The sequence below is a fragment of the Nyctereutes procyonoides genome, unplaced genomic scaffold (assembly GCF_905146905.1).
Source record: "Nyctereutes procyonoides isolate TBG_1078 unplaced genomic scaffold, NYPRO_anot_genome, whole genome shotgun sequence".
NCBI classification, from domain to species: Eukaryota; Metazoa; Chordata; class Mammalia; order Carnivora; family Canidae; genus Nyctereutes; species Nyctereutes procyonoides.
The window spans coordinates 15872616-15894115 of record NW_026575043.1 but is presented as its reverse complement, the minus strand read 5'-3'; the positions used below and the strand labels follow the sequence as shown (position 1 = coordinate 15894115).

The 21500-nt window shown below is 39.4% G+C and overlaps 1 protein-coding gene across 1 annotated transcript in view; it reads right to left on the bottom strand.

Moving 5' to 3' along the window:
* Positions 1–4570: 4570 nt before the first annotated feature.
* Positions 4571–21500, bottom strand: part of MAK (male germ cell associated kinase) — a 57827-nt gene continuing 40897 nt past the window's right edge. The window contains exons 11-15 of the mRNA XM_055322383.1: positions 20903–21051; positions 14124–14255; positions 12437–12511; positions 9752–9871; positions 4571–5761 (exon numbers count right to left, since the gene is read on the bottom strand). Coding sequence (XP_055178358.1) covers positions 5607–5761; positions 9752–9871; positions 12437–12511; positions 14124–14255; positions 20903–21051 — 631 coding nt within the window. The 3' untranslated portion in view covers positions 4571–5606. The remainder of the gene's footprint in view (positions 5762–9751; positions 9872–12436; positions 12512–14123; positions 14256–20902; positions 21052–21500) is intronic.

Here is a 21500-nt window from a genome sequence, read left to right as displayed (position 1 = left end):
TCTAGTAGGACTCCTCATTTTCATGGTTTGGCTCAACAGTTCTTTCTCTACCTAGCAGGCAGAGGCATATTTCAAGTGCCTCTTAAAAGACTTAAAACCATTCAGTTGTCTCTCAACATTTAGGTTTCTTCTTTCAACTCCCTAACTTCCTATTTTCTTAATATACCTATCATAATTTGCTAATATACAAACTTATGCGTGTTTCTTTAATGTCTGTCTACCTCCAGAATTTATGTTCTTTGAGGTCAGGGAAAATTACCCTTTTGTTACTACCATATATATGACATTTAGTACATAATAGGTACTTAGTAAATACTTGCTCAATATATAGATGTCAAATCTACTTTTTTAAAAATACACTTTTTAGGACCGTTTTGAGAAGATACTACAGAGTTCCCATATACCTACACCCCACATTCCCTATTATTGATAGCATATTTGTTAGAACTAATGAGTCAGTATTGATACATTAATTAAAGTCCATATTTTATCCAGATTTTCTGAGTTTCTAAACTGATACTGTTTTTCTATTCCAGGATCTTACCTAGGATCCCAGATTACATTTAGTTGTCATATCTCCTTATGTTTCTCTTGGCTATGACTATTTCTCAGATTTGCCTTGTTTTTGATGACTCTGGTAATTGGGGGGGGAGTACCAACCAAGTGTTTTGTAGAATGTTCTTCTGTTAGAATTTGTCTAGTGTTTTCCTTATGGTCAGACTGGAGTTATAAAATTTTAGAAGGAGGGCCACAGAGGTAAAGTGCCGTTTTCATGACGTAATATTAAAGTCACATATATGAACATGGTATTATTGATTTTGACCTTGATCATCTGACTTGAGGTATTCATGCAGATGTGTTATTTCTTTTTCTCCCTTCCTATACTCTTTGAAAGGAAGTCGCTGTGTACAGTTTGTACTTAGGTTTGAGGAGTTGTACTTTTCCTCCTTGGGGGTGGAATATCTGCATAAATTTGGGAATTCTGCATGGGAGATTTGACTTTTTTCCCTTACTTAATTCACTTATTTATATCAGTATAGACTCAGGGATATGCATTTCTCATTTTGGGTTATAATACAGTATTTTATTAATTTTTTTTCTCAAAGTGCTGCACTTTGAGCCATTAGGAACTCTTTCATTTAGCTCCTTTCTTTCACCTAGCCCATCGATGTGGGCTTCTGCTTATTGGCTTTTTGGCTTTTGTTTATAATGTTATTTTCTAGCACTATAAGATCTCTTGTATCATATTGTATATTTCATGCTCAGTACTAGAATCTGTCGTTTCTCCAGAAAGCCCTGGTTCCTTTTACTCTGGATATTGGTATTAGAAATCAAGATCTGGACGCTAGATAGGCTTATTGCTACTGGGGTGAGATCTTTTATTTGATTATAATTTTCTTTGCCCTCTCTTTATATTTAATTTGTTATTTTCTAATTTCTTAAGCTAAATATTCAAATTCAGCCTATTTTCTGTGCTCCTACTTGTTGTGTTTTTGTTTTTGTTTTTCCAGAAATAGATCAAGTGTATGCTTTTTTTCCCATGAGATCTCTTTTGGCTGAATTTTACAGGTTTTAATACAGAGGTATATTGTCCATTTCTAAAGAGTGGGTTTTTTTTTTTAATTTTTCCTTTTGGAAACACTGTTTAGAACAATATTTTTGAATTTATAAGTGGATAGATCATGTTCTGAGCCAAAATGAAGAGTCTGACATTTAATTAACTGATCCACCCAGGTGCCCCAACCAAGTGGGATTTATTCCAGGTATGCAAAGCTAGTTCAGCATTCAAAAATCAATTAATGTAATCCCATTCCATCCACAAGGTACAGGAAAAAAGTTATATAATCAATGATTGTAGCAATGGACGCAGGAAAAGCATGTGACAAAATCCAATACCCATTCCTGCAAACAAGGAATAGAGAGGGACTTTCTTAATCTGATAAAGAACATCTGCAAAACATCTACAGCTAACATCCTACTTAATGGGGAGGAACTAGATGTTTTCCAACTAATATCAGGAACAAGGCAGGGATGTTCACTCTTACCACATCTATTCAAGATTTTACTGGAAGCCCTATAGTATAATAAGAAAAGGAAATAAAAGATAAATTGGAAAAGAAGAAAATTTTCTGTTTGTAGATGTAGTAATTGTTGAAAAATCTCAAGGAATCAACAAAGAAACTTCTGGACTTAATAAATGATAATAACAGTTATTAGATACAAAGTTAATTTTCAAGAGTCATTTGTTTTCTTATATATGAGGAATGAATTGAAGTTTGAAATTAAAATACAATACCATATACATTAGCACTAAAAAAGAAATGCTTACATATAAATTTAACAAATATATAGAGGATCTATATTAGGAAAACTACAGAACATTGACGGAAGATGTCAAAGATGCCAGTAGATAGTCCATGCACTAAAAGAAAACTCACTATCAAGATTTAAGTTCTTCCCAATTTGATCTAGATCCAGTCCAATACCAACCAAAATCCCAGAAAATTATTCTATGGGATGTTGGCAAACTGATTCTAGAGTTTATATTGGAGAGGTTAGAGACCCAAAATAGCCTACATAATATTGAAGAACAAAGTTGAAAGACTAACATTAACCTGACTTCAAAACCTGTGTAAAGCTATAGTTAATCAAGGCACTGTGGTATTGGTGAAAGAATAGACACAGATCAATGGGAAAGAATAGAAAGCCCAGAAATGGACACCTAGAAATACAGTCAACTGATCTTTGAGAAACTAGCAAAGACAGTTTGGTGGAGAAAGGATAGTTGTGTTTCTTTTTTTTTTTTTTTTTTTTTTTTTTCAAGAAATGGTGCTGGAACAATTGGACCTAAACATGCGAAATAAGGAAAGAAAAATCTAGACACAGACCTAACATCTTTTACAAAAATGAACCTGAAATGGATCCAGAGATTAAATGTAAAATGCAAAAGTGTAAAACTTCCAAAGATAACAAGAGAAATCAGGTGAGCTTGGGTTCAGTGATGATTTCTTAGATACACCACCAGAATTATAAACAGAGAAAAAATTGACAAGTTGTACTTCATTAAAATTAAAACTTGTGCAGTGAGAAAGACACTGTTAAGAGAATAAAAAGACAAGAAACTGGAAGGAAATATCTGTAAAAGATGTATCTGATAAGGGTCTGTTATCCAAAATAAATGATACAAAATATACAAATAAACTCAACAGTAAGAAAATGAGTAATCCAGTTTTTAAATGGGCAGAAGATCTGAACAGTACCCCATAAAAGGAGATATATAGATGGAAAATAAGCATATGAATAGATGGTCTGCATCATATGTCCTCCGGGAACTGCAAATTAAAATGAGATACTGCTATACACTTAACTAGAATGCCCAAAATCTAAACCACTGACAATACCAAATGGTGGTGAAGAATGTGGAGCAGCAGAAATTCTCATTCACTGTTGGTGGGAGTGCAAAATGGTACAGCCACCTTAGAAGAGAGCCTAGTGTTTTCTTCTAAAACTAAATATACTGCTACCAGACAATCCAGGAATTACGCTGCTTGGAACTTACCCAAATGAGGTGTAAACTGATGTCCACACAAAAATATGCAACGAATGTTTGTAGCAGCATTCTTCATAACCACCCAGACTTGACAATACTTTTCAGTAGGTGAATGGATAGACTGTGGTGCATATATACAATGAAATACTAGTTAGCAATAAACAAACATGAGCCATGGAACTAGGAAAAGACACGGAAGAAACTTAAATGCATCTTGCTAAGTGAAAAGCCAGTATATGATTCCAACTATGTGACATTCTGGACGGGAGTACTGTGGAGATGATTTAAAAATTGGTGGTTGCCAGAGGTTTGAGGAGTGGGAAAGAAGGATGAATGGTGGATTTTTAGGGCAATGTAATCTCTAGGATACTATAATGGTGGATACATGCCATTATATATCTGTCAAAACCCACAGAATATACAACACAAAGCATGGACCCTAATGTAAGCTATGGACTGAAGTTGTACTGATACCGGCTCATCACTTACAGCAAATGTCCCACATTAGTGCAAGATGTTAGTAATCAGGAAAATCTGGGATGGGAACTGAATGGGGTGGGGGTATATGGAAACTACTTTCCAATGAATTTTTCCACAAATCTAAAACTGCTAGAAAAACAAGCCTGTATGATAATGACAAATAGGCCTCAAAGAATAAGTATAAAGTGTAAAAGTGTCAATAAAACACATCAGTTAACCATATTTATTTTAATATCTATTGAGAAATATAAAAGCTTCCCAGCAACACAAAATAATTTTTTAGCTTTGAGACATTAAAACTGTACAAATATATATAACCATTACCATCAGCATAAATTACTCTTTAGATTTTAACATTTTTCAACAAGGTGAGCTGAATCTTCTGTACAAAAATACCATATTACTATAATTTTATGATGTCTTTGTATAATGTCCACAAGTTGATACCAATTACATTAGCATTTGTTACAAAGTCAGAAAATACATAAAAATAGCAGTTGTGATAACATTATTCTTTAAAAAGAATATACAGTACTAATGTTCAGTCCATAAAATGGTAGGTTTAAATAGAGTAGTCCCAAGTTCAAAATGTCTATTTTAAGTACAACTTTAGAAATTAAAGGAAAAAAATTGTACTAAGTGAAATCATTGCTATAGGAGCTGAATGCAATTGCTTTTCAGAATAAATGTCAAGGTCAATGATCAGCAGCAAGAGTTTGCTTTGGGGGACAAGTGGCACACCTCATTTTTGTGTGTATAGTAGGAACATGGAAAGAAAGTATTTTGAAAGTCTGATGAACACATCACAGTTTCAAGAACTTTCCTAATGATGTGAAGGTGAGAGAACCTTGACTTGGTTGATTTGGGAGTCTTGAAGCTGTTGGGTTTGATAGTCACCACGAATTCATGGGAGATGTGTTGATCAAAATCAAAACAAGTAGACTCCACTAAAATTGGGTGACATAATTTTGAGATCTTTATGTTAAATTTATTCCTAAGAAAAATATGCTGCTCACGATGGAATTATCACTTCCATAATTTCAAAGTAGAAAAAAAGATAGATGAACATCTTTTGTTATTGCCAAACTCGTAGGGTAGAGCCTTAGCCAAATAAGAACCATAACTGACAGCCCACAGAGGTCTACCTCATTGCTATAAAAAGACACATCTCTCAGGCCAATTGATGAAATATTAATTTAGGCAAATAACATGAAAACTAAAACACTCTAAACACTTTCTGAAGACCTTTTTAAAAAAGATTCTTATACTTAGTAACTATTAATTTGTAGATCAAATACTTGATACTTTGGCAAATAGTTTATTCAATACTTTGTAAAGTCCTACCCATATATCAGCACTGTGGGCAACTGATGCTAAGAAAATGCATTTCATTTCTAGGAAAGAAAGAAAATAGATGATGGTTTTTGCTTTTCCAAGTACCCACTACATTTTTCTTCTAGAACTCATTGGAAATAGACATCTGTAGACATTTCCCAGGGACAGGGGACTTGCATGGACTCTATGGAGCAATGCTGTGGGGCTTCACATCAGACTCCTATTGGTGGCTGCCGGACTCCTACCGGTGGCCGCCGTACTTGGCCACCCAGTCTGTCCTCCCATGCACTGAGGGAACTGGCTGTGCACGGTTCACAATATTGAGATTCTTGGCCGTAGGATTGTAAGTAGGTCCTGAAAACTGCCCCCGACTGGGTTTTGTGTTCCAGGTATATTCTGGAAGAAATGAGAATTGGAAGTTAGAATTTTATGCATTTGATCATCAAATTTAAAGCAATTTATCTTTTTATTTTTTTAAGATTCTATTTATTTACTCATGAGACACACACAGAAGAGAGAGAGAGAGGCAGAGACACAGGCAGAGGGAGAAGCAGGCTCCATGCAGGGAGCCCGATGTGAGACTCAATCCCGGGACTCCAGGATCATGCCCTGGGCTGAAGGTGGCACTACACCACTGAGCCACCTGGGCTTCCCTATCTTTTTATTTTATGGGGAAGTTTAGAGTTTAAAAGATTTGTTCAGTGGTCTCTAAGTTTTTTTTTTTTTAAATACTAAAACTAAAAATTCTAACAGTGTTATGTTGATACAGAGTTCTCAGTAGCTTTAAGAGCCAATATTTCTGGTTTACAGTTCTGATACTGCTGCTATTTCTTTATTGGGTTCCCTCAAATGCTTTAACACATTTAGGTAGGCAACATCAGCTACAATGACAAAAATTTCTTGGTTCACGTTCAACAGGCAATACCCCCAGTGTTGATGACTGTAAAATCACACAGTGGTTATATCTGAATAATATTCAAGCATAAAACCCATTACAGAAAATTTACTTGTAATTGTGAATCCTACCAATTTCTGGCTTCAGGGAGCCACACGGAGGGCGTCCTATAATTTCTTTTAAACATGAAAATGGGGTTTTAAAGGCAAGAAACTGCATTTTTTTTAAATTGGGAAAATAATGGGTGATAACAGAATTCCTTTAAAAGGTGAGTCATTCCTAAGATCCCAAACCTTTCATCATAAGGTTTGGGTTTTGTTTTTTGTTTTTTTCATATATTTGGCTGATCAGATATTTGTGAAATTTTATTTTGTTAAGCATTTGTTATCTGAACAATTTACAAGCTAAAATTGGTTAAACATCTCAGATGACAAAGCAGTAAATCATTTTATAGAACCTCAGTCTTTCCTCCAGTCCTTCCCTCACCTGCTCCTCAATGCACATTTACAGCTGATGATCGTAGGTATTCTATCTGAAGAGGATGTCTGGCCTTTCCATTTGGGATTGAAGTATCTTTTCACACTGTGGTGGTCATCACTCTTGGATTAAACTCTTGTCAATTTTGAAATGAGTCTAACCATTTTGTACACCTAACACTATACCATTTTTATTTGTGTGGTTTCCCTGTTTTTGTGTTTTAATACTTTCTCTGTAAAGCTCGGAGTGCAGGGGAAGTCATGGGAGCAGTGTGGGCCAGTGAGCAGCTGACTTCAGCTTAACAGGAACTTAGCATTGAGTGAGGAACTGCCCTGGTGATAATCACCGTGTCCTTATCTTCCAGTCTTCCCAGGTTTAAAATTCTCCAGGTTAAAGCCAATAAAAAGCTACCTAACACAGCAGGGACAAAGTGTTTAGAAGAGCCAGTTAACCCTTAAGTGTTAAGGAAGAACTGGTAACCAAGTTTTCCAGGGACAGCCCTTTAGTTCTAACCCATGGGAGTGTAGACAAGCACCATCTGTTAAATTTGTGAACCCACACCTGATGTCTGCAGGCCAAAATGGTACCGTGTGTGGAGGAGAGAGCATGTGAGCGGGTGGGAGTTGAGGGAGAGGGCAGAGGCCATAAGCCCAGGTGATTCAGAGAACCCCCTCAGGTAACAACAGGGTGAGGCTCCTGGGGTGCACAATGAGGGATTTGGGGAGTAATAAGATCTTCTCTCCAGGTCATGAGATAGCTACGTCAAGTCCTGAATGCATCTGAGGGAAACCACATCCAGGCAAATATTTTTAAAACCTTTGAAGAGGAAATCATTTTGCCAAGGAGGGTGTAGTGTTGACATTTAGGATTCTTTTTTGAGAAATAATACTTTTAGAATCCAAGCACCCTTGCTGAAGAACTTAGTAACCAATAAAGGAGCTGAGATCTCGTGGCAGGGCAAGAAATACTTTTGTGTCTTAGCCAGACCTATACCTCCTGAGAGTGGGGGGTCAGTCCTCTAAGGTTTGCTGTGCATTTATTTTAAGAACCACATGTGTCCAAAGGGCATTTGACTTCTTGTAGAAAATGTTTGCTAAAGGAAAGATGTTTGCCCATAGTTAATTTAATCACTGCCACTACTGTGTTACTTTCAGCAAGAAATAAAACCTTTGTAAAATACAGATCATAATAATAGTACCTTCGGTAGAAGAGCTAATATAGTGTGCTTAGAACAGGGCCCTCCCTGTCCTTGTAAAGGGTGGCTATCTGGGAAAGAAGTCCCTTTTCAAAGTCCTTGTTACCATCAGAGCACAGGGAGGAAGAGTTGATAGGAAGTCCTGGGATAAGAAATTACATGGGGAAGCTGGAAGAAATCAATTTGATTTTTCTTCTCAAAACATGAGGGTAAGGACAAGGAGGAGCCAGAGAGGGAGGCAGGCTGAGAGAAGGGGAAATAAGTTGAGTAAATTCGGTAATGACCTGGTTTTATTTTCTTGTGGGAAACTGCCACACAAGTGGGAGCACTGGAAGACACATCTCTTACAGAACAGTGTTTTCCTAAGGATTTGCATTGACCACTTGAGAATGATTAATATTTACTTCTTTTTTTACCTTTCCTCCTATCACCATCTGTAGGAAAATCTGATGAGCAGAGTAAATGAAAAGATGAAAAGTCATGAGAAACATTTACTTAAAAAAATGTAAACAGGACTATGCATGCTTATCTGATGGAATACTTGATAAGTAAAGGCCTTCAGTATCTTACAAAAATAGTTTAAAAAATACCCACTTTCACTTGAAGGAGCAGGTACTCAGATAACAAAATAATTTGAAACATGATTTTCTGCTTTTATTTTTAAAATTGCTACCACAACATGGCTGGCTGGTGACTCACCATAGGGCTGGCTTAAAATACCTGAGGCTTTAAAAAAAAAAAAAAATCATTGTTGTACATCAAAGGTTCACTTATGTATTTTGTTTCAGCAGATGTAATGAAGTGATTCTTTTCACAAGGTCACTGAGTACTACCTACCATTTCTGTGTAAGGAATTGTAAATTATAAAAGCCCAGTGCTTTCTACAGTCTTAGCTCCAACAGTGTGAACTTGAAAGACTGGCATCTCTAATGAGAAGTTTTCAGATAAGATCCTGGCGAGGACCCGCTGCAGGATTACTTTTAGAGCCGACTTTTAAATTACACTCCCACTTTGTATCTTACCAGACTTCTGATGATCTGCGTTAGCCTTTACGTTAGTGCTTTCGTGAGGACCTCTATTTTAGATTAGAATAATTTCAAGAACATTCATGGACAGATCTAGTCAAGCTCAATACAAAATCATGACCCTGATTTTCAAGAGCACACCCCTGAATGTGGCTGTCACGCCAGGCTACTGCAGAGCGAGCAACCTCGTGGGTCTTCCCTGGAGGGTGGAGGAAAAACCCTTCACCGTCTACTACTGTTGCAGAGCCAGGGCCAGGGTGTGGCACTCCTGCCACCATTCAGCTCCGTACAACGGAACTGCAGAGGAACCGCCCGTGAAATGGTACGCAAACAGCATTTAACATTTATTAAATTTTCACTTGTGCTAGGTACTGGGTGGGAAGCTCTGAAGAAGGCCTCTTCTTTACATCTCGTTAGGAAGCACAGCCCGTTCTCTGGAATTACACAGACTGAGTTGCTCTCCCAGCCCCACCATTATTAGCTGTGTGACCCTAGATAAACTACTTAGTGTCAGTTTTCTCATCTATAGAAGGTCTGCCTCCTTCGGCCTCGTGAAGATTAAATGGAATAATCCGAGTGCTTGGCAGAGAAGAACCACTTAATTAGAGGTAGCTCTTATAACAGATCCTCAAACCACATCTTCAGAAGAAGAAAGGACATTTTGCCAAAACCAGAACTGTGTTAATAAGGCAAGACTAATTTAAAAGTCTTCGCTTGGGAAAAAAGTGATTGTACAGACCTAGAAAGAGCTCCGTTCTGATGAGAAATCTCAAAAACTGTAAAGTTGTTCTTACCTGAGCTTGTTGCACCGAGAGGTGCTAAGTGTATCCTCTGGCCAGCTGACCCCACTTCTTTTTTGAGAAAGGAAGGAATATATCCTGACTGATTGTAAGTAGCATAACTTCCAAGATTTCCTGTGATGTATCATAAAGTTTCAGAGTCAGAAGGTGAATATTTTAAAGCACCCGAGAATAACTTGAATAACACAGCCCTGCTAATTCTAAATTGTTTTTTGAGTATTGGCTCTATTTCAAGCACTACACTGTGGCTTTACAGATAATCCTATTCAGTCCACATAACAACCCTTTTAGATGCCTATTTTAACCACACCTTGTGGCTCTTAGAACTTGCCTAAATTATCCCAGTGAGTGGCCAAGCCAGAATGTGAACCCAAGGCTACATTTGCCCTGAACATACCAGGTTTTTGTTATGTCTCCACGCTTTACCTGAGAATATTTTGTGCCAGGAAGCCCCCATCCCTGCCATGCTCTTTGTGCTTTTATTTTGTAAAATCACTATAGTAACTACACCTGTTCTCATAGGGTTGCTGTACAGATTGAATGAGATGTATGCAAGGCACTCAGCATAGAATCTGGTGTCCCAATAAGTGTTGGCTGTCATCATCATCCTCCTCACTCTTAGTGAATGATCAACCTGGAGGCAGTAGAGGGATGGGCTGAAGGGGGAAAACCTCAAGGCAGAAGACAGGAGGTCACTGCTAGGAGGTTACCACAGGAGGTGGTCATAGAAGCAATGGAGAAGAGAACTGAGTGGGTGTATAAGGTAGGAGGGGTAGGGTAAGAGGAATATACACCCTTCAGTTTGTATCTTAGGTGACTAAGAGCAGCACAGGTTTGTTGGGAAGACACGCTGCCTGTGGATAACCAAGTTGTAGTGGTTGAGCCAGCCTGGAGATTTGGAAATACCAAGACAGGGTGTTATGGGGCTGTGGCCTTAGAGAAGCCAGCCCCATAACTGGTGGAATGGGGGGATGTGTGAAGATCCAGAACAGAGCTCCAGGGAACACCAGCATTTTGGAACAGGAAAGAAAAGGACCTCGTGGAGGAGAGGGGGTAGAGGGTAGATGATAGTAGGAACAGAGTCTGAATATCCAAGATAATACAGTGTGAAGAAAGAAGACCGAACGAGGCAGTGATCTGATGGGATCAGCAAGGCCCATGAGGTCTGGCCACTAGGATAATGTCAGGACACGGGAGGAGCCGTTTCAGTGGCCGGAGGCCAGCTGAGGACACGCTACAGTTTGTTGAGGAGTAAAGTGAAATAAGAAGCAAATGAATATAACTTCAAGGAGTCTCACTGCAGGGAGGGACGTTTGTCAGCAAGGGGGTATGGAACGGGGCTTTGATCACACCGGCGGTTTCAAAGAACTGCTTCTTGGCAGCTACGACTGAAGCCTTTCTCACGGGGTTCTGTGTTCACAGGTCTGGCCTCAGAACGCCTTGTCCCTGATGTCTGTCACAGCGCTATGCACAGGAGGCCCTCAGTGAGTGTGTGCTCTTGAACCGACAAATGTCAAACAGCATTATCACAGAAATAAGGTTTTTCACAGTGAACACGTAATCAGTTTGTACAGTTCTCAACACTGAATTTTGCATAAGCACGATTGCCTAATTTGACCTTTCTCTTCACCCCAAATGCCCATTTCTAAATCACTAATCAGCCCATTACTTCTAAAGATTTTTGAAAGGAAGTTCACGGCAGCGATCACATTCTGGCAGCTTCAGAGCATTGCTCTGGCTCTCCTCCTCCTCCTCCTCCTTAGAGCAGACACTTACTACATGCTTCCTGTGACAAAAATCCTAGGGATGATTATATAATGATACCCTGGTAAATATAATTTCCTCCATTGTATAGATGGGGAAACTGACTTAGCCTAACTCAACCATGATCACAAGGCTACTGACAGAATGGGCTATGTTGGATTCTAAAAGCCACGTGCTGAACGGCTAACAGGTGGCAGGCAAGAAGCTGCGAAGGAAAAATGCACAGGAAATTTATTATTTTGGCTTATTATTTTGGAAGTACCTTGTGAGCTGCAAATTTTGAGGCTGGAGCCAATATTAGCAGTGTTTAAACCAGCAACAGTGAACCCCTAGAAAATCCACCATTTCTATTACCTGGTTAACTTTTTAAAAGATGGTTAATGGGGAAGAAATGAGTATTAGAAATTAAAAAAAAGATTTTCTAGGAATACTGATTATAAGATTAGAAAATATTCTTTTAATTCTTCTCAATAGATTTGCTTCATTTATATAAATTGTCATCATTAATTTAAGAAGAGGAGCCTAGAGCTTTTTGAGAGCAAGTTAAGTCTTAGAATCCTGACTATTGAAGAAAAGGTGCTCCTGATGATGCAGAATGCTTCTCTTTCTCCCAGTCCTGGTCTGACTTCTAAAAGTCAGCCCGGGTGGCAGCAGTTTAGCGCCGCCTTTGGCCCAGGGCGTGATCCTGGAGACGGATCAAGTCCCACATCTCCCTCTGCCTCTGCCTGTGTCTCTGCCTCTCTTTGTGTCTCTCATGAATAAATAAATAAAATCTTTAAAAAAAATAAATAAAAGTAGATGACCTTGGCCTTCATAGTGGCCTTGTATGACAGGTTTCAGGCCAAATGTGGAAAAGAAAATTAGACAAGATATCCAAAGAACAAGTTGTACTCATCTAGAATGCCCAGAAATTACCTTGTGGGTCCTCTAATTTTTCAGGAAAACTTTCATTGCATGATAGTTTTTCAATTGGTTTAATTATGCTTTCCTCTGAAGAGAAGGCAAGTGGAAAGAAAGATGAATAAGAAGAATGTTTTAGGAAAAGCAGAGAAAAAATGGTTAGATGATTAATGAAAAAATCAGGCAGAACCCTTAACATGAGAAACTGTTCTCACATGTGGTCACAGCTTTCATTTGATGCCAGCCAATTATATATTCCGCCTCTACTCAAAGTTGTAGTATGATCATTTAAACTCATTTGTATTTAATCAGCTGGTTCAGTGAATATTATTTTAAAACAGCGGGGAAATAATTAATTACAGTGCTGTAGTGTTTGATACCTCAGCACTACTAAATGGGTAAATTGAGTCTTTAGAGCATCTGGAAAACTCACAATATCCAGAGTGTGTTAATGTCACATCACAGTACCCCAGTAGACTACTCACTTGCTCTAACAGTGATCTCACATTTTTTTGATCCAATACTTTCTATCTATATTTTTAAATAACTGTTTACTTCTTTATACACTTTAAACTGATACATAAAACTGTTCGTGTTATAGTTCATAAAGTTGTCATTTGTGGCATATTGTGATTATAGACATTTACAAATAAAACTATTACATCTTGTTTCTCTCCAAAATTTTATTTTGATTCATGTCAACTCAACTCCCAAATTTTATCCAAATATAATTTTAGGCTTAAAAGTCTTTAAATTGACCACTCAAAAGTATGTATGAATTGAAACCTTTAAAAATTTTCTTGTAACAAGTATGTTAAAATACTTTTTTTCTGGATTAGGTTAGTTATAATTACAACAATTCATTGTATATAGTTAATCAAAAAAAGATGAATACTATAAATTTTGATTACTGAACATCAAAAGGCATTTTGGGGGGAGAAATTCATCTGAGAAAGATGGCACCTTTTTTTAAGTTGTCCATGTATCCACAAATGAGTATTGCTTATTCCTAAAATCAGGTTTCAGCACTAATTCTATTCCTTTTTCTCTTTTTCCTTTTTCCTTTTTTGTAGATGTAAGCACCAAGAAACGTTGTTCAATGTAAACAGATAGTTGGGAATGAAAAATGTTCTCTTACAACTTAGTCACAAAAGTCTTTGAACTCTTTGCGGAGTACAGACCCAGAGTCACACAGTGATTTTGAAAATAAGCTTTCATTATCTGTCAGCTAACAATTCAGTTAGGTTCTCCTTCAAGGTTCTCCTTCAAGTTTTTAAAGGTGAAGAACTGGAAACCATGTGACCTAAATAGGATTTCTTCCCAGTTATCAGAGTTACTCACTTTCTCCACATTGCTGCCAACAAAGAGAACTGTCTCTTTGATTGGCTCCCACAGGTATTTTTATAACTTTGGGGAAACAGGAAACACACCCTAGTAAACACAATAAGTCCCTTCTTTGGTAAAGTAGGAGGACAGAGACCTGTTGCTCACGGAATTCCATTTTAGGAAGAATCCATGTGGAAGATGAGGTCTGGCAAATGATTCCCTTAAAACCATCTGTGACCAAGTACCAGTTAGAAAACATTAATGGATCCCTCAAAGGTTTCTCAGTTGGAAGAAGGCAGCTGCAATATAATTAAAAGTAAAAATCTACAGAAGGAAAACAATGTAAATTTATACTTCAAATGAAATTTTGCTGTACCTGCATTATTCCTTTTGAAAGCAAGTTCTGCCCCCACCGGTCCCAGTGACTTAGGAAATAACTGATTACTCCAAGTATATGAGTTTGTATCCTTTCCACCGGCTACCAAGGACACAGTCTTGGGATTTACACCTTAGGAGAACAGAACAGTCATTTCAAAGGTTAGCAGGTGATCATTAACTTGAAGGAAAAATATATGATACATTCAAACGAAGACCAGAAATAATGTGGAAAGGGAGAATGGAAATAAATTTATGTTGCAATGTAGCAGATACTTGTTTTAACCTGGAATATTTTCAACAACCTGGAATCCTCACAGTGTACTTTATAAATATAAGATATTTTCTATAATACAGGTAATAATAATTAAACACTGGACATTTCTTACTAAATGTCATGTAACAATTGAGGCGATACCCAAATTTTCTTCAAAAAGATACTGTCATTTACTTGTTTTAAGTATGTACTCTGTACCAGACCCTTGAGAAACAGTGTAGCCAGGACAACAGGACAACAGACACATGACCTAGAATTCAGGGGAACTGACAGTCTGGAATTAGATGAGTAACGATCTATCTGTGAAGAGTATCTGTATATAAAGTATAGTAAAATCTAAATTATTTATGATTTTCTAAAAATCTGTGAAACGTGGAGTCAGCTTTGGACTTTGGTACTAGTGGTCAAAGGGTAGTGTTTTAATTTATCTTTAAAGAGATTTGAAAACTTCCTGACCTTGCTTTCTTTTTACTGACAATAAATTAAATGCAGCTTATGAGATGGTAAAGCCATTACACAGTCTCTAAGCCTCTGGGTCATACATGTAGTGTTTCTTTAGCTAATACTAGGAAAATCCTTGCTGAGGACTACCGTTAATGCAGGAGGTTAGCAACTCTTTCTGGGTGAGATGAGCTCTTGCTTTTCAGAGTGAACTCCTCGGCAAGGTTTCACATTTATGAGACATATGATAATATCCCTTGTACTGAAGCCAGAAAAAAAGCCAGGTTGTTTTATACTGAGCCTCAAGGTTACTGGTCACCAGTTCTCTAATGAAATGCTCCTCCAGGTAAATAATTTGCCTTCCTTACAGCATATAGCTCCTTATGGATTTAGGTTTCATTAGAAACCTAAAAATTGAACTATAGTAGGCAATTACCTGACAATAAAGATGTACTTACTAAAGAAGATAGCAATAACTCATGAAAAAATCTGCACCAAAAAAAAATGTCCTTTACCTCCAAAAAAAGGACAAGGTAAGGGGACAAACTAAAAATCATCTTAAATGAACTGTTTTCATAAGTGTAGTTCAACAAAGAATGGGCTTGGAGTACCTGAATTATTTTGTTAATCCAGTTAGCCTTGTGATATCCTTGAATATTTTTTTTTAAGTAAATATATCCATTAGCAAAGATCATCACTTTAATTCTTTCTAAAGATTCCAGATTTCTTGGAAAGAGACACATTCTAGCCTGGTAGGTCATTTACATATTAGTTTACAAGCTTTTACTGGGCACCTTCTAAATAGCAAACACCGTGATAGAGGTAGAAATGAATATACCATCAGCCATTCCCTGTTTATATATGAGAGATTAAATCAGTTAGCAAATATTTACTGAGCACCTATCATGTGCCAGGCAGTGTGTGTGGCATTGGACAGAGTTGTGAATAAAACAGGCTAGTTTCTACCCTTTTGGCTCTTACAATCTACTCCAATAGGAAGAGAGACATTAATAATAGAGGTAATCAGCCATGTATAAATTGTTCAAAAGAATCTGGTGCTGAGGGAACAGGCAAATAACAAGCAACTTTCTTTCAAAGTTCCACCAGTCTTTCTTTAAAAAATAGTAATTTTAGGCTGAAATGTGAATCCGATTAAGGGTCTGCAGGGGGTGAGACGTGTGTTCCTGGGAGAGGCCACATTGTAGGCCGGGGGTGGAGAAAGAACAGGGACTGGCACAAAATGAGGCTGGAGAGGGGGGTCGGGGTCAAACCACGTAGGACTATGTGTGTCCTGTTAAATTATAAACGCAGTAGGAAAGGCAAGTATAGAAATGACCCAGGACATTGAAGACACAGTGGGGAAGGAAGGAGAGAAGGAGGAGCAGGGTTTCAAAAGTGCTATAGAGGGAGAGCCAGCCAGCGTGGCAGCATCGATGCGTGCTGAAGTCCTGGTTCTGGAGGCAGGGAGTGAGACCAGAGGGCACCTGAGAGGTGGTTTGCATTTGCATCGCACACTCTACTTGCAACTACCTTGCTATAATTAAGTACCTAAGGCTTACAGGAGCCGAGAGATGACTGCAGTCCCATTGTAAGAAACAGAAAACATAATCTCAAAGTCTTGCTCCAGTACATAGCCAGCCAGTAGCAGGTCAATAACTATGACTCTTGAATGTCTCTCCTGGCCAGTGTCACAGATCTGCCAATTCTTTTTTTTTTTTTTTTTTAATTTATGATAGTCACAGAGAGAGAGAGAGAGAGGCAGAGACACAGGCAGAGGGAGAAGCAGGCTCCATGCACTGGGAGCCCGACGTGGGATTCGATCCTGGGTCTCCAGGATCGCGCCCTGGGCCAAAGGCAGGCGCCAAACCGCTGCGCCACCCAGGGATCCCTGATCTGCCAATTCTTGTAGTATAATGTCATGCTGCCCTGAAAGTATATGGTACATTTCTAGAGCTCCCATGATCCTAAAGGTTGATGCTTAAAAAGACCTTTTATGATTGGCTTCATGTAAAAAAAAAAAAAAAAAGAGGGCCCCCCAAAATGCTATTTTTTTTTTATTCCTGAAGATACTCAGTTATAAAAATAACTTTGGATCACAAATGTCAAGGATCACTTCTTACGGCTTCTATCCTCTGTAGTCACTAGCTCATGACAAGTGCTCAATAAATGTTTGTCCAGGTGACTGAAATAAGCTCAATTCTAGTTCCAAATTTCACCAGCTCCAGAGGGGCATCCTCAAGACAAAAACTGCCAACAAGGGAGCAGGAGGGCTCAAGTTTAGATTTCACGCAATTCTAATTTCAAGTCTTTATTAAGTTTCAATCACAGCCATGCTCATGACCCACAGTAATTTGCAGAATCTGTTAGATCTCTCTCATTAAAAAGGAAATGACCAGACCAGTCTCGGATACCCTAAAATATGTCCCAGAAAACCAAATTCAGGAGCAGAAATAGGAAAACGGTGCCTTGGATCTGTTTATCCTAACAAAAATTTACAGTTGCCTCTCCGACCACCAGAGGGCTCCCCTGTACAGATAAGAAAAAACCTATTTGCTACTTTTTTTTAAAAAACAGGGAAAAGTATCCCCCATGAATCCCTGTTCTGGGAACTTTGCTACATCCCTGCTTCTGCAGTCAGATCAGAACTCCCTCATGGTATCAACACCACCATTCACAAGCCCACAGGTATCTAGAGAGAGATTACAAGGCAAGTATCTTTGTTGCTTTCAAAAGTGTCCCCCGTCTTTTATGGTCTTAATTCCAACTCTCCTCACTTTCCTAAGGACTTCAGCCCCTCATGCATTCCCCTCCTCTCCCTCCCTAATCCATCCCTCTGTAAGCAGTCATTCCTGTCCCCGTGTAGACGAGCTCCAAAGACCCGGAATCCACCAGGGAAGCGCTCCCTGAGCCCGCTCCAGGACAGCTCCATTTCTGAGCTCCTCTTCACAGCAGAACATCTCCAAACAGGAGTCTGCCTTTTGAGTCACTAATTTCTCACTTCTCACCACTTTCCCCCCCACTCCAGCCTCGTTCTCCCTCACCATTACAGACTAAAACCGCTCCCCAGGGTCATCAGGGACCTCTCTCACTGTCAAATTTTATCAGGCATTTCTCTCCCTTCTTAAAACCACAGCAGCGAACTCATTCAGGTCAGCTCTCCCCTCCCGGCCTCTGGGAACCACCTGTGCCTGGTTTCCCCCTCATCAGCCTGGCTCCTCCCTTTCCTCTTTCTTAGCTCCTCCTCCTCCTCTACCACTGCCGTGGTTCCCACTCACAATCCCTCTGTAGATGATCCTCTTCCATCCATGGACTTAAATATTGTCTAGGTGTTGCTGAGGACTCCGGCATCTGTTCTCCTTGGCCCAGGTCCCCTCCAGCTTCCTGGCTCTTCCCTCCCACCGCCCATGTGGCCTCTCCATGCTCACATGTTTCACAAGCATCTCAAATACAAGAGCCCACACACAGGACTGACCACCTCTTTCCCACCAATCCTGTTCCTCCTCAGTCTTCCCCATCCCAGAGCGCGGCACCACCATCCACCTTGGATTCAAGCTCCAAACTCTCTTTTCCCTTATTTTCTACCACTATCCATCAGCACATCCATTTCTGAAATCTGTTAAGAGCCCAGCTCCCTTTAGATCATCATCATTTCCCTGGAGGACTTGCAGTAGCTTCCAGCTGGCCTCCCTGCTTCTAGCCTTGTCCTGCTGCTATGCATCCTTTACACAGTCTTTTTAATAAAACACGTGTCGTGTGTCACTCACTCCTGAGGTGCCTTCAAAGGCCTCCATTTGGACCTGGAACAAACCCCAAATTCCTTTCTCTGCCCTCAAGGTGCTGCTGGCTTTCTCCCTCCTTCCCCTCTCACTACTCCCCGCCTCTGCAGCTCCAAATATGCAGCCTGTTGATCTACTTCTCAAGCCAGTGTAATTCCTTCTGCCTAAAACATTTTTCTCAGCTCTCCTCTTGATTGCCTTCTCCTTCCCCTTCCTGGTATCAGGTCAAAGGTTAGGGGATTGAGAAGTACCCCCCATAGTCACATTCCAGGTCATCTCTCTCCTTCCACAACAGTCATCACCACTTGTGAATTTGCTTTTTCTCTCTCCACTAGAACATAAGCTGCTGGAGAGCAGGGACCTTGTGTGTCTTGTTCAGTGCTATTACATATCTCAATGCCTAGATCATTAAGTACTTGGCACATATTAAGTGCTTAATATATATTACTGAGTGAATGAATAAAACGATTGAATCGGAAAATGAATGTGTATTCTATCCATGGGTTCCACAATGTCCTCCCCCTCCTTTTACATGGAGACATGCTGCTGCTCATTGATTAAGGACCAGCTGGGTCACCTCTTCTATAAAGACCCAAAACAAAACACTGAATCCACAGATCTCCAAATACCCGGGTTATGTATTTATTTTTAGTTCCTTCCTGGATAATCTGATGCCAATCTCTTCAATTTCCCTTGGATAGGACAGTATGTTCCTTCTTACTACTCAACAGAGAACTGTAGTCCAAAACTCTGGCTTTGCTTGCCCAAAGTTTATTTCAACTTATTCAACATGTGTGGCTAAACCTGTACACCTCCTGTGCCTTCTGTTTTCTTTTTTTTTTTTAATTTTTATTTATTTATTATAGTCACACACAGAGAGAGAGAGAGAGAGCCAGAGACATAGGCAGAGGGAGAAGCAGACTCCATGCACCGGGAGCCCGATGTGGGATTCGATCCCGGGTCTCCAGGATCGCGCCCTGGGCCAAAGGCAAGCGCCAAACCGCTGCGCCACCCAGGGATCCCTGCCTTCTGTTTTCTATACCATTCACTCCTAGAACCCTTCTGTAACTTCATTTTTTCCTTTCAATTATTGATAATGGGAGTGATTCTTACTGGGTTATTCCTATAGCTGAAATTTATATAGTTGATTTAAACGTATACAGAAAAATGTTAATGCAGCAATTTCTTGCTAACAATCCAGTTTCAGCTTTGTCTCTTGTCTTCCTAACCCCTCCTTCCCAAGCAAGCTCCTAGGAAGTGAAAACCATGGCTTGCTTCTGGAGACTTCCTCACATGACCCCAGTGGCCTGTTTACTACATTCAGAAAGCTGTAAAAGGCCACGCCCACAAAAGAGAAACTTCACCTCTCCCTCTTTGGACTAAAGATATATTTGTATAGATACACAGTCACTTAAAAATTGATTGACTTTTAGACTTCACTGAATTTAAACTTTTCCTTTTAAAGTGGATTTTGAGGAGAAAATGCTACTTGCAGAAACATCATAAAATCCCTAATGTCTAGATCTTTCTCCTCTGTTCCAAGTTCATATATTCAATTGTCTTAGGTCAATGCAGACATTTGCTAGGCATCCCAAACTCAACTCCCGATTCTCTACCTCTATACCTCCTGTCCTCTCCTAATCTTCCCTTTCTCAGTTAAAGTCACCATCAGCCCCCAGTCACCAGGTCAAAAACCCAGAAGCCAACCAATTCCTTCCATTCTTTACCACCATGCTGATCTATCAGGAAGTCCTATCTTTCTATTATTGAAATACACTGAGATTTTACCCATTTCTGTCTCCACGTTTACCACTCTGGAGCAAGCCATTAGCCTCTCTATCTGGACATCTGCAATGATCTCTTGACCAGCGTCCTTGCCTCTCTTGAGTGCCTAGTATGTTCTACCCACAATGATCTTTCAAAAACATAATCTAGATCATTGAGGAAACAGTGTCAAATCTCACATTTTATGAAATGGGGTAATGGGGGTGCAGAATTATTGTAGTAAAATTTAGCACTTCCTAGAGGCATACCTTTGGTGGGAGAGAGTGGTGGTTTTTGAAGCCTGTTTTCACTTTGATTTTTGACTAGTCATTTCTTGAGTAGACTTCAGAGGCAGGAGACCTAGAAAAGTACTTGGGAACAAGTACTGACAAGGCTGAGCCAGCAAAGAGCACTGTGATTATACTTTTTATCTTACTAGTGCCCTTCCTGCAAAGATTCCAAGACACTGGAGCCTGACCTCTATTCTAGTTTGGCAGTAAACATTTTATTTTCTCTGCTTACCTGGAAGGTATCTTGATTGCTTCAAGTAGTACTGTTTAGCTGTGGAGGCAGTTGACAGTTCAGAATCAGATTTTAGGGAAATAGCAGCAGGGAAGCTCTTGTTTTCCCCTGCTGAGTGATAAGAGCCTGAGGGTACCGACTCTGGAAGCCTTGAAAGTCAACATAAGGCAGCATTACAAGGTGAGAAATGTGAAGATGACAGCTACTGTATTCCCACACCCCCTACCGGTCTTTTCAAGGGCAAGGTCACCTCACTTAACTGGTTTCCATCAGAGTCCTTTTGCTGATAGGGGACACTAAATGGCAACTTCTCCCCCAACAGATATTGGGCTGTCCATAGAATCATTTTTAATACTAGACATTATGTGACAGAAAGCTTTATAACTGAGCAGCAAATTGCATGTGTACTAAGGTCTGTACCTTTCCCACCACTGCTAAAATTGTGGATTTACAACAAGGGGGAAGATGACATGGTCAAAGGGAGGACAATCCTAGCCACCTCCACCTGTCTACAAAAGTAATGTCTGATCAGTAAGGTTGCCCGGATCCCATCAGAGACCAACACTGACTTGGTCTGCCCTTTGAACTTCTGGCTACC